This window comes from Galeopterus variegatus, unplaced genomic scaffold, assembly GCF_000696425.1.
Source record: "Galeopterus variegatus unplaced genomic scaffold, G_variegatus-3.0.2 Scaffold1095, whole genome shotgun sequence".
NCBI classification, from domain to species: domain Eukaryota; kingdom Metazoa; phylum Chordata; class Mammalia; order Dermoptera; family Cynocephalidae; genus Galeopterus; species Galeopterus variegatus.
In genome coordinates this window covers 85,131-98,956 of record NW_007727206.1, presented here as the reverse complement: position 1 = coordinate 98,956, position 13,826 = coordinate 85,131, and the positions used below count along the sequence as shown (strand labels likewise).

The 13,826-nt window shown below is 34.2% G+C and overlaps 1 protein-coding gene across 1 annotated transcript in view; it reads left to right on the top strand.

Annotated features, from left to right (window-relative positions):
• The window catches only part of DCDC1 (doublecortin domain containing 1), a gene marked incomplete at its 3' end in the record, with an annotated part of 78,115 nt that overhangs the window by 12,756 nt on the left and 51,533 nt on the right, over positions 1-13,826 (top strand). The window contains exons 2-5 of the mRNA XM_008574744.1: positions 532-665; positions 826-961; positions 2,211-2,367; positions 3,010-3,172. Of these exons, the coding sequence (XP_008572966.1) occupies positions 532-665; positions 826-961; positions 2,211-2,367; positions 3,010-3,172 (590 nt within the window). The remainder of the gene's footprint in view (positions 1-531; positions 666-825; positions 962-2,210; positions 2,368-3,009; positions 3,173-13,826) is intronic.

Genomic DNA, 13,826 nt, shown 5'->3' with positions numbered 1-13,826 from the left:
GTCCCAAATGGTTTATTTAAGATATGTTCTTTATAGGGGGATAGTTTGCAAGTTTCTTGAGAGTAGGACCCACATCTCTTGTTTTTGTATTTCCTAATACTTAAGAGAGTGCTCGCGTTTAATAAAAAGTGAATCTGAGAATTTAAAAATTTTACTTACATTATTGCAAGCATTACACAAGCTTTCTTCAATTAAGAAAGTTTAATTAAGTAAACAAACATTAATGGTTATAAATGTGGGTTTTATTTTAGGACAGGCTTGGGTTCAAATTCACACTCTGTCATTTACTGACTATGTGACATTGGGCAAATTAATTAACCTTTCTGAGCCTCAATTTCTTAAATCTGTAAAATGGAGATAAAAAGAGTACCCACTTCCCAGGTATATTGTAAGCATTAAACAAAATACTGAAATGGTTAAGTGTGTAGTATTCTGACTAGTATATAGCATACAACTAGTTGTTACATGGTAGTTGTTAACAAATGATTGCAAATCAATTCATTGTATTCTTCCACACATTGTTTCTTTCAGGGACTATATGTCATCCTCGGCAAAAGCAGTTATTAAAACTACTGACGATTATTTGCAGCCTCAGTTTGGCCCCCACAGACTTTTGCATTCACCAGCAATATCAGGAGGGTCAGGACTTCAAGACTGCTCCACACATCAAACAACATCAGATCACAGCCATGATGAAATATCAGACCTAGATAGCTACAAATCAAACAGTAAAAACAATTCTTGTTTTATATCAGTTTGGCCCCCACAGACTTTTGCATTCACCAGCAATATCAGGAGGGTCAGGACTTCAAGATTGCTCCACACATCAAACAACATCAGATCACAGCCATGATGAAATATCAGACCTAGATAGCTACAAATCAAACAGTAAAAACAATTCTTGTTTTATACCAGTATCCAAGAGAAACAGACCTGTCAGTGCTCCAGTGGGTCAACTGAGGTAATCAAAGCTGTTCTCTGTTCTTTTTAACTGATTGTCGAAGCTCTTTCTTTTGAGCAGAATTTATAATGATTCAATTGACTATTTCAGACACAAATACTATAACACATCTCTAGGGTTTTGTTTCTGTTTTTGTTTGGTTTGTTTATTTTTTTCTTTGAAAGCACCAGAGTAGAATTTTCCTAATTATGCTGTGGAAAACATGAGATACATTTCGACCTGGGTAATCTGAAACTCTGAAAGAATGTCTGAAGCAGAATTAGGCCATGACCATGAAATACCTTTGCTTACAGGATATTTATTTAAAAATAGAAGTATGTTCTTTTGATAGTTAACCAATATCTTAAAACAGAATAGAATTGAAATGAACTTACTATAAAACCAGTTTGTAAATTGTTTTCACATCAAGATTGTTTTTATAAACTGTTAACTGAGAGTTCATGAAGAGAAGAAAATGATGCTAAAAACAAAAATCAAACCAAGAAACTGATACCCCCATTATTTCAGATGTTTGAATATGTGGATATATTGTGATTTTAATGTACCTGAGTTTTTATTTTTAAGTGTTTACTTTGCTTTTGTGGCATTAACAAACATGTTTTTTTTAAAGAACTACAAAGTCAAAATGACATATTAGTCAATTTACTGTGTAGTTTTGCTGAGAAAATAATAAAGATCAAAACTAGTTTTGCCTGAAGACAAAACTTAGAAATCTTCTTAACTCTTACTGCCCCAAACAATTTGAAATGAAGGCAATACAATTAACTTTAGAATCAAAATTTTCATTATAATGTATTTGAATTTCAAATCTTTTAAAAAAAATCAAAGAACTTTGATAAATATCATAATTTGCAGAAAATCTTAGCCATTTACTATTTCATGAAAATATTACTTTTTTTTTGCTATCAGAATATAGCAGATATATATACACACACACATATAATTTGTCAGATATGTATATGATTTTTAAATAATGAATGTTACTGTGTTTTATAAGTAAAATGATAAAAATGATTTATTCTGATATGTGTTTTACATGAGCAGTTTTGGTGAACTTATCCTGTTTTAATTTTTTTTGAATATTTAAATAGATAGTGACAATCTTATCCTATAAAAAGTTTTGTTAGGGAATATTTATATATACAGGAATAATCTTTAGGGCTTCTATCTGTTAAAAAATCCAGGATAATATTTATTGGAAAGTTTTTACTAATTAATGTGCACTAATTTTTGTGTTTTTTTCCTTCAGCGTTGCAGAGTTCTCTTCTTTAAAATTTCAGTCAGCCCAGAACTGGCATAAATTGTCTCAAAGACACAAACTTCAACCAAGAGTGATTAAAGTAACAGCCTACAAAAATGGATCTAGAACAGTCTTTGTCAAAGTTACTGTACCAACCATCACCTTGGTAACTAAGCTTTCAGTGCTTTAGTTTTTGCTTTACTCTCTTTATAATATAAAAAATGAAAAATATGACATTTATTGTGTTAAAATTTTCTTTTTAGAAGTCTGAATCTGTAAATTACTTCTGTACACATAGATCTCAAGGCATTTCACTCCTTTTCTTTTTTTAAATCGATATATAAATAGTGTACTTAATTAAACAGATATAATGATATTCTATCATGTGGCGTTATTACAATGACAGGTCATTTAAGTATTAACATTAGACAATAATTAGATGTTCTTAGTGCTGTGATTTACCTTCAATTTCCATATTTTCAACTGCTAGAAAAAAACTATATTGGTCAAGTTACTGTACTTGGCAAGTGACTCCAGTGGGTTTCTGTTTCAATCATCAAAACCTTTTGTTAGGAGGAAATGTGTTATTTTCTTTGTCATAAATTACTTTGTCTTACCTCTTGCTTTTTTCTAGTTGCTGGAAGAGTGCACAGAAAAGCTGAATCTGAACATGGCTGCACGACGAGTGTTCTTGGCAGACGGCAAGGAAGCCCTCGAACCTGAAGATATACCCCATGAAGCCGTTAGGAGGAAATGTGTTATTTTCTTTGTCATAAATTACTTTGTCTTACCTCTTGCTTTTTTGTAGTTGCTGGAAGAGTGCACGGAAAAGCTGAATCTGAACATGGCTGCACGACGAGTGTTCTTGGCAGACGGCAAGGAAGCCCTCGAACCTGAAGATATACCCCATGAAGCCGACGTTTATGTTTCAATGGGAGAACCCTTTTTAGATCCATTCAAAAAAATTAAAGGTAAAAAAGAAAAAAATATATACCCTACCCCAACAGACAGTAAATTGCTTAAGGGGTGCAATTAAAAAATGATTTTCATCCTGTCTTTTTTGCATGGCTTAACAAAACTAATGTTTACGCATTTACAGCTCAGTAAGAGGATAATGTGCTTAATGAAAGAAAAATCCACTGACAGCCACGTTTATTGCCCTTCATTAGCATTGGTGCTTAATTTAATATAGATCTGAATAGACATTAGGGAGCCTGCAGGAGGTTAAATGGTGAAAATATAATAAATTAAATCAGAGATTATTGAATTTACTGTTTAGTTTCTTTGACACTCAACAGACATAATTCATTAGACTTATTCTCTCAGAAAATAGTCCAAAGTTTCAAGTATCATTTATTCATTTACTCTTGGTCTTTTTTCAGATGGCATTAACTTAATTATGAAAATGTGGCCAGTGATGAACATATAATTCTTACATACATGTAATTCTCCTAATAACATTTTTCATAAGGTAAATGCTGCAGTTTGAATTTTTTTAATCTTAAAATGTATATACATAATCTTAGGTGTATTTTCAAGTAAGATGTTTTTGAAAGTCCAATGTTTATAACATTTCAGAAACGTAAAGATTTTCTAAAGTTAAAAAAAATTTTTTTCTTTCCTCAGTGCAAAAGAAACATTTTAAGAGAGAAATAAAAGTGCCACTATCTAAGTATTCTTCCAAGCATGTTGTACCCAGAGTTTGTTATCAAGTGCTTTATATGGTAATCAGATTTAAATAAGGACTTTGCCATAAAAAGTCAGTGTGTTTAACTGCTATACTCCCCAATGCTTTTTATACCTTATTAGAAGTAATTTTTTCTGCAACTGCTGTAAACCTGCTGAATCAAAGGCAAGTCTAGGCAGTAATTTCATAAGCAGAAGAAAAGTAATTCCAGAGTTCATTATAGATGAGGTGATGAAAATCCCTCTTCTATTAATGTTGTTGTATAAAATGATACTAGGATCTCTATGTCTTTGGTAATACTTGATCATCAAGAAGTAAGTAATTTATTGAATTCAATAGAAAGTTGAAGATAATTTGGTCCTTGTAAAGAAACTTGTTGCTATAATACTCATTACAAATTACCTATGTGATAGTGTAGACCCATATATTTTTCAAATTTTGCTTTAGTTTTAAAATATGGCTACCTTTATTTTGTATTCATTGAATCATTTACTTATATAAAAACATTAATCTTAGTGGACGAATACATTTCTGTGACTTTTTAAAATTGGGGTATTTATGAAATGATTACTTCATTAAGATCCTTGATTATTTTTATTAAGAAGAAACATTTGCCTTTCATATAAGTAATGCTACTATAGAAGAGATATATAAAAATTATTTATAGCTAAACTAAGAAAAAAGTGTCTTGGATACACGTGCCTAAAATCACAATGTTACATACATGACGAAGCTTGGAGGATGATTTTTAAATGTACAAACTAATTTCCTCCTACCTTTTTTTTCTCTTTTATCCTTTTTTAAAGCCAAGTGCAGGACAAAAACTTCTCTGCTTTGTCTGCATATCTTTGGCTGTGTTTCACTGTGACATGCACTGCTGTTCTTTTAGCACCAAAATGTTGGCACACACTCCTGAAAATTTCACACCATCTCTTGCTGGATCAGCAAGCTTAACCCACCAAAATCTGGTGTTGTGCAATGGTTTTTGACTGATAATCAATCTTTATGCTGCTCGACAGTTGTTGCTGGGACACGGAATAGAGCAGGTGGCAGATGTGCCTTGTCTTTTGAGAAAAGAAATTGTAGGTGAGCTTGGACACAGACTAGCATATCACATGTCTGTTAAAAAGACTTAGGATAAGTGTAATAGGGAAAAGCTACTCATCTACGTTAGGCTCATAGATTAACCTGAACACTGATATTTGTTTTCCTTCAGAATGTCAAAAATACAAATGTAAACATATATATGAAAGGTAATATTTAACTTTATGTGAGTGATATATGCATACTGTATTACATACACATTCACATACACTTTTTCAAGTCATCTAAATCAGGCTGAAAATTACCTTCCTAATATCATTTTATAGATAAATAAATAATTTGCCAACTTGCTGTCACAAGTGTGCCATAAAAATAAGACGTGTATCAATAACTTTGAATTTAGAATAAGGAGGCATTATCAGAAGTTGGAAAATTGAACATGCTAAAAGCAAATAGGAGGAAAACAGTTGGCAGGATTGGATGTTACTGATGTATTTTTCTAAGTGAGCATGAATATTTTATATACAATTAGCCAAAAGGCATTAGAGTAAGTAATTGATCGTTATCTTAATTTACTGATTTTTATTCATTCAGAAAATGTTTATTGAGAGCCTATTATGTGCTGGGTACTAGGCCAGATCAGAGACAGATGAAGGAAGGGGCTCATAGTCTGATTTCTTTTTTTATCCTTGTTATTTTATCTCTGATCTAAATTCAATTTAACCGAAATTTAAACTAATAAATATTTATTGAGTACTATGTGTCTAGCCCTGACATAGGGATAGAAGCCTGACCTTTAAGGAGCTTTTACTGGGTAAATAATTTATAAATTCTTAAAACTGAAAATGCTATTCAACAATGGAAATCAAATGGGTTCTCCAAAGCAAAATTTACTTTATTTCCAGCACAGGAAGATCGAATAAGTCAATGTATATTTTGGCAATTATATTTCCATACTTTACTGGTTTCCTTACTCATTGGAAAAGCAGAATATATAGTAAACATTTCCTAAGAACTATTTCCAGATTTACTAAGATAGAAAAAAGCCTACAGAACATCTCTGATATTTTAACTATTTTACTACCCCTTTTGAGCATCACTGTTGACAACCAGTGGCATTGGATTTAATAAAAAGCCAGGGAGCTATTCATCACATACCTCGAAACACAAAGCTTTCATATAGAGGTCAGGCCAAGGTCAAGACTGACATGAAGCATTCCCTGTTGAAATGCAATATTAAAATTTCATATTGAAGTTGCAATATGGAAGTAGAATGCCTAATAAGAAAGATTAATTGTATATGGAAAAGATTAGAAAAATTGAAATATTTTATATAAAGAATATTAATGAAGATGTCTTATTAGGTCTTGTACTGCTAGCATTTAAAGATTCTGACATTTATTAATGATTCTCCTGGAATCATGAAGATGCAGTTAATGAATTGTTTGAAACAGTGTTTTAAAAGTTTCCAGATTCATAGCCACGTGGTTTAGGTTTTATTCACAGTTTTCTGAATCTTCTGTTTAATGGTGGCACAGTGAAAATTCTTGGATCAGATCCATGGGGTTTATGAAAGAGTTCAGCTACTTTATAACTGCTAGGAGCTGTAGACAGTGCAAACATAGCAAAAGGAATGGTCTGTGCCCTGTGATTGCTTAAATGTGTTAAAGAAGATGAGGAAAAATACTGTTTAAACCTAATTCATTAGGTTCAAATTCTATTTTATGGAGTTCTGATTGTCTTTAAATTTTTTTAGTTTTATATTTCCACTCTTTCCTTTATATCTTATTCCACTATTTGGCTTTCAGAATTATAACTTACAGTGATTCATTTCAGTCCTGAGTTTTGTTAACCAGACATGAAAGTGAGTATTATGAGTAAGGTTTTATATCTTTTATATACTGTATGGTGAAGATGTAGTCACAGAAAAAAAATTCATGAAAGGAGTTCTTGATACTACACCTAAGATCTAAATTTAAACCTAGAGATTTTCTGCTAACTGCCATGTGATCTGCAAAATGAAATAATGTGCTGTGACAGCTTGTGATTGACAAGAATATGTGTGAGCACATTTAAAATAGGCCATCTTTTCATGTAGAAGTAAATGTCAGTGAAATGATGGATTCTCATCATTTTAATTATTGATGATTTGGAAATATTTCAATTCCTTGACACACAAGACACATTCTAAATAGCAGCGTAACACTTTTTCTCATATCTGCGTCAATAATGAAATGTTCTGTCATAATTTGTTTTTCAAAAAATGCATTAGTTTAATGAACCTGGATTCATTATATTCTATTCCATTATATGTCTGCTGAGTTTGTTGATTTTTAAATGGTTGTGTTAAAAGCACAAGTTTCAAGAACCGACCCATTACCCACAGCACATCACACCTATTTCTGATGCTGGATCTCAAGGCAACACTGTAGTCCTGCCTACACCAATAGCAGCATTAGTCCTGCCAAAGCTAATACTGGGCTTCATGATGTTCACCTATAGGGCAACCACTACTTAATTCAGGCAGCTACAGGAGTTAGGGCTTTCCCAAATTCTCTTTTATTGTTTTGTTTGAATAGTATGCATATATGTTATTAGGTAAGATTGTTAGTTCATCTTATCTCCCATTTAGCTGTATATACTCAAAAGCAGGAAAATGGCCTTGTAGAGAGGAAAAAAACCCCACTGCTTTCTTCTGAGACAGCACATGATTCTTCTATTTCTACAACTGAGAGTAAAACTGTAGGCAGGCATTTCATGTATTTTCCTGTTCCAAAAGTTTAAACATGTAAATAAGTGTATAGAATATCTCATACTATACAAATAGATGTGGATTTGAAGACAATTGCAAGAGATGGTCCAAAAACCAAACCAAAACAAAAAAAACAGCGTATTCCTTAGGCGGTAGAAAAATCTAAAACATGCATGTGGCTGGCAGCATTTCCTTATACTGTTAAATATTAAATCATCGAAAAACACCTAAATGTGTGACATACTCATGAAATGTTGAATTGTATACATACAGAGGCTATACTTGTTTCATAAAAATGCCTACAAACCTATAGCTATCCTGATAATTTGAATGCTTTCTGCTTGTCATGCACCCAGTTATGTGTTTTAAGTGTATTAATTATATTTACTCCTCACAACCCTGAGTTAGTTGCTACAAGTTCATAGTCTATCTGTAATTCCTAAATGCAAGGTTGTAGAAGACCAGTTTTTTCATAACTCATTCGGTAGGAGAGCCTTACTTAGTATAGCTAATCAATTGTGTTATTGAAAAATAATTAATGTATCTGATTATGGGTTGCTACATTGGACCTTTCTGGGGGTGTTACATAATATTTGATATGTTCACCATTATGATATGAAGCACCATATTAACTTTCTTGAAATCCAAAAATTTCTGGATGTAGAACCACACCTTACCTTAAGGGTTTTGGATGTCTTTCTATCACTGCTGCAAAGAACTCTGATAAATATTAATTCTCACTATGATTTTAATTCAGAAGGGTTATAGATATTGTCCTTATCACCTCAAGTTGTTTGCTGCATAGGTGAGTGGAGAGAATAACTCCCTGACTACAGCTGAGAGATTGTGTGGGAGGTAATAAAACAAAACAAAACAAAACAAAAAAAACAAAAAAAACCCCCCACAGTTCTCTGTCTGAGGCATAAGGAATAGTTAGAGTTAAAGGAGACCATTCTTTTATTCAATTATCTATTCAATAAATATTTATCAAGTTCCTACAATGTGCCAGGCACTGTTCCAAGCCTTAAAGATATAGTGTGAACAAGACAGAGGTCTCATGGAGCTTAGGTTCTAATGACAGGGAAGGAGAATTAGACAATAAATGTATAAAGAACTAAATAAGGTATTTATTGGCAGTGTAAGTGTCCTAAAGGGAATAAAAAGGGTGGTATAAATAATGTCTTGGAGTAGAGAATTTTAAAAATGAAATAGGCATTTGCAGTAACCTATTCTGCTTGTTACTTTACCTGAGAATTCATTTATATAGTCTGTAGTTACTTTTCAGAGTGATTTGACATTCAAACCATTGATTGTTGAAGCTTTCAGACATGTGTTAGATGAGATGTGAGAAATGCCTTACAGTTTAGTGGAAAGAACACTGGACTTGAAGTCAGATTATCTTGCAAGATTCTAGTCCCTACTGTATGGCCTTGGGCAAACTGGTCTGCACTTCAGTGTAATTATGTATAAGATAGAGGTAATAATGCCTAAAGGATTATTGGATATTATCTTATTTTTCTAATAAAGATAAATTATTTGAAAATTAAATGTCTATAAATCCCTAGTCTAAATAGAAAACCAAGAATAGCATTTCATAACTAAGATTCCAAGGCTATTAATCAGTACTTGTGTCCACTCCTAACTTCCTAGAATAACTGGCTGGGTTCAGGAAAATAGCAACAACCACAAAATTTGTTTCTTCTTTCTTCATCACTGCCAGGAAAGCAAGTGTGAACCTGGGCAAGTCACTTAACCTCTTTAAGTCCGAGTTTCCTTATCTATAAGTTGAACATAATATTATGTACCCCACACCCTTATTATAAGGAATAAAGAAGATGATGTGTGTAAAAACCTAGCACATGATAGGTATTTAAAATATTGTCTTTTCATCTGCTTTTTATCCTATTTTCCTTCTTTCCTCTATCCTTTTCTAGGTATATTTCTGCAAGCTTTCCATAGTTTGTCACGCGTAGCTGATTTTACTACCAAAAGTATTTGCTAGGTCTGAGATTTTGAAATACCTACAACCAAATTAAAATCTCTGCCAAACAATTGTATATACAGCATGGTATTGGAATCTGGGTTAGGGACATTGAACTCCCACTATGTGGGGTGTAGGGAAAAATCAAGGCCTTTTATAAAAGGAGCCCCAAGTGTTCTTACTCTGCTCTCTTCTGAGAGTTGTATTTATTTTAAAATATGTTCATGACCCAGGGCTAGCCTTAAGTTTAAGTGCCATAACTTATTTAAAGGAAGTTCATAGAAAAGTTCAGGGAAAGGGTGACAACATTTTGATTGGCACAATAAATGGGATGTTTGTAATTTTAATCAAATTTAAATTGAAGACATACTTCAAATGATATGTCAGACTAGTGTTTCTGAGTTAAAATCTAATGACAACCACTGTCATTATTAGTTAAATATAGCCATCATGCCTATAGCAATAAATGATGACACTTAAGAACATGCAGAAACAAAGAGCGCAAGTATTTAGAGAAAAGGGAGTGACTAGAAACTCATTTGAACTCAGGAATGTGACCTGGATTTAATCTATTTACCAAACATAGAAGCAATTGTATTTTGGGCAGATGATATAATTGAATATAGCAGTATGTTTTCTTACTGTCAGTGCATTTGTATTTTATAAACTCATCTTGCACCCATGAAATGATGTGCTTATTCATATTTAATGTCATTATCTATACCTACTTGACAGTCAGAGCATTAATGTGTTTTTAAGTTTATTGCCCAACTACAAGAGAATGAATCTTTAAAAATAAGATTTTTGACAAGTTTGTGCACTTGAAGTTGCAAGTTTGCTGCTTTTATTCTAGTGGTAGAAAACTGCAGTATTATTTTTGCCTGGAATATGCAAAATGGAAAAGTATAATGTGCACAGAGATTAATTTTATAATAGGCTTTGGCTTTTTTGAAAGTAGACTGAGGAAATGTAGTTATATTGTAGATAGACCTTTTAACACAGAAGCTAGCTAGAAAGTGTTTTATCTTTTTTATGATTTGGTTAAAAATAAAACCATGACAATAACATAGGATGTGGATTCTTTAAAATAAAATTTAGTCTATGGTTTGGGTATAATGTTCTCTGAGTGCCTTAGGAGAATAATTGTATGAACATTCTGGGAGACTTGGCAATCCCTTAGCTGCTGGGATATGGTCCTTTGTAGAACTATTTTCCAAGGTAATGCTAAACCTTAGAACCTAACTAGAGTCCAACTATCCTTACCCAGCAGATCTTAACTTTCCAGAGAGATGTGCCTGAGGAGAGTAAGCCTGGGACAGGTCTGGATGTGATTGCTTTGGAAGCCACCAGATGTGGCTAGCAAATTTAGAGGAAGGGATGAGGTGATAAGGTGAGACTAAGACCCCTTCTTTGGCAGTTGGGGTATAGGATAGGGACTTTGCTGAGAGCACTTTTGACAAGGTAGAGATTCAAGAACACTACAAAGGTGAACTCTAATGTTCCTGCTGTTGAGATTCATGTTTGGGAGGACATTTTGGGGAAGCTCGCACTAGGAAGGATACATTCCTGTTTCATTCTAAATATCCCCTTCTGTAATCATCAGGTTTGTAATTACTGGTAAATGTTTGTCATTTCCCCTAAACCAAGTTCACTTAGGATGGAAACCATGACTGCCTTGTTCACCACCATTTTCTGGCACTTAATAGTTGCTCAATAAATGTTATTCAGTGGGTGTATGAGGGACAAAATGAAATAGGTACCATGGTGAACCATCCATATTCCAATGAGGTGACAGTGGGAGGGGAGGGAAAAGACCTCCTTAGAGCAGCCTGCTTAGCTGCAAATGGTGAGTGGATGTTTAGAAGTATGTTAAAAATCCCTTGTCCCAGATCCATATGTACATTTGTGAATGTTCCCATTTGGCAGGGGACCAGAGTAAGCCAGCCCAAGAGTAATTACATTGCAGAGAGGCTAATGGTTTTGCTAATGTTTGTCTAAGACCAGACAATGGTCAGAGATGGAATGCTGAAATAAACGATTCTCAGAGGGACCTATAGATTCACGGAATCTAAGGTTTTCAGCTTTTGTGCATCCTCTCAGGAATGCCCTTTCTTGACTGTTCTCTCCTTTCAACCTTTTTTTGGGGGTGGGGGGCGGGTGACAAGAAGGAGCTCTGATGTTCATTTAAGACTCCTCTGTAATCCTCATAGTTCCTTCTATAGAGTAGGTGGTTAATGACTATTATGAAAATAAAGAAGTAAGAAAGAGAAGATCGTGTGATCTTTGGGAAGGTTAAGGGCCATCGCTCACTGCCAAGGGATATGTGGAACAAGACTCATCTTTTCTAATTCCAACATGGGAATAGAGTAGGTGGTTAATGACTATTATGAAAATAAAGAAGTAAGAAAGAGAAGATCGTGTGAACTTTGGGAAGGTTAAGGGCCATCGCTCACTGCCAAGGGATATGTGGAACAAGACTCATCTTTTCTAATTCCAACATGGGGCAGGGGAGTGGGAAAGGGGAAGGGATGGGGAACAGTTTTGGGGTTTTTAGAGATGAGAAAGTTGCTAAAAGAAATGTAGGAAGTATTTGTTAGGAACAGTTTTGGGGTTTTTAGAGATGAGAAAGTTGCTAAAAGAAATGTAGGAAGTATTTGGTAAGAACAGTTTTGGGGTTTTTAGAGATGAGAAAGTTGCTAAAAGAAATGTAGGAAGTATTTGTTAGCAATAGCTACTATGTTTTTCTAGAAGTTCAAAGTGGATTTGGATGACATTAAAGTTCTTATTTTAATACTTGGCCTGGCTCCCTGCCCCCATACCCTGCAGTCCCCTCACTGTTTGGTTATTCTTCATTCTACCCACTCATACCCTCTGAGATTATCCTCTTCCTCACCAGGGCTAAAGCCTAATCAGGTCTTTGCCGAGCATCCTCAGGTTCTCTGTGCTGGCGTGGAAGAGTCAGATTTTGTTTTTGTTCTTGCCTCTGAATGAAATAATGCTTACCCTGGCCATCAACAGTCCAACAACATTTCTTGATATGAAGGAATATGTCCCCAGAGCTGAGCTGTGATGTACAGAAGAATCACCTCATGTTGCTAAATATGAGGGTATCCTGGTTCTCCAGCTGGTTCTCATTTAGGAGGCACATAGCTTTGAGGTACTTTGAGAAATGCTGCTGTATAACTTTCCTTTTTCTCACTTATCCCAATAGCTTTATTTTATAAGGAAATGGATTTTTCCTTAATGTAAGGAAGGTTTTTCCAATAGTCCCATCTGTCCAAAAGATAGAACGACCTGCTTTGGTACCTCTCAATGTTGTGCACAAGGCTGTGAGTTGGTTACTTCTTGCCCTGCTTTCTCCATCTCTGGCTGCTCTTGTGTTCAGATTCCTCACAGTGGTGCATCGTATTGTTGCATGACTTGGCCTTCACCTGCACTGTTTCCTTCACCTGAATTATGCTTCCCATTTGTTGTTTACTCCATATATCCCTCAAATCCTACCTCATGCCCTTCCTCTGGGAAGCCCATCTTGACCCACAAGCTGTGGAAGGTGGCTGCTACATAGTCCTGCAATAACATCTGCACACCTCTGACCTAGCACTTGCCATATTGTGTGTTGTTTTCCTTTCTCATTTTCCCAAACAGACCAAGAACTCTTTGGGGTTCTCTTTGTGCAGTGTCCCTAGCAGTGAGTATGTGGTAGGCACTCAATGCATGTTTGTTGAATCAATACTTGAGTGAATAAAATGGGTGGTAAAAGTCAGTAATTTTTAAAGTTTTTTTCAACCCCAAGATTTTACAGTTCCAAAGCCAATGTGTAGTATGTACTAAGCCTATGATTTTTTTTTTTTGCCTCTTCTTACTGTAGACTATCCTCCATCATACATATTCTGTTTCATAACAATGAAAAAGCTAATTAATCATGAGTATAAAATGTAATCTCCCAAAATACAGAGAAGGTATAAGTCAAGTTAATATCTACATAATGGAAATATTACCTAATATCGATCTGTTTAATGAGATAATAGTCATGCTCTGATCTGATGCATTTGATGAATATCTACAAATATTCATCGGGCATCGGCTACATTCTAAGCACTAGTTTTGGTGATGGCTTTGCAGCAGGGAACAAATGCTTACACTGAAAATGAATGATCAACT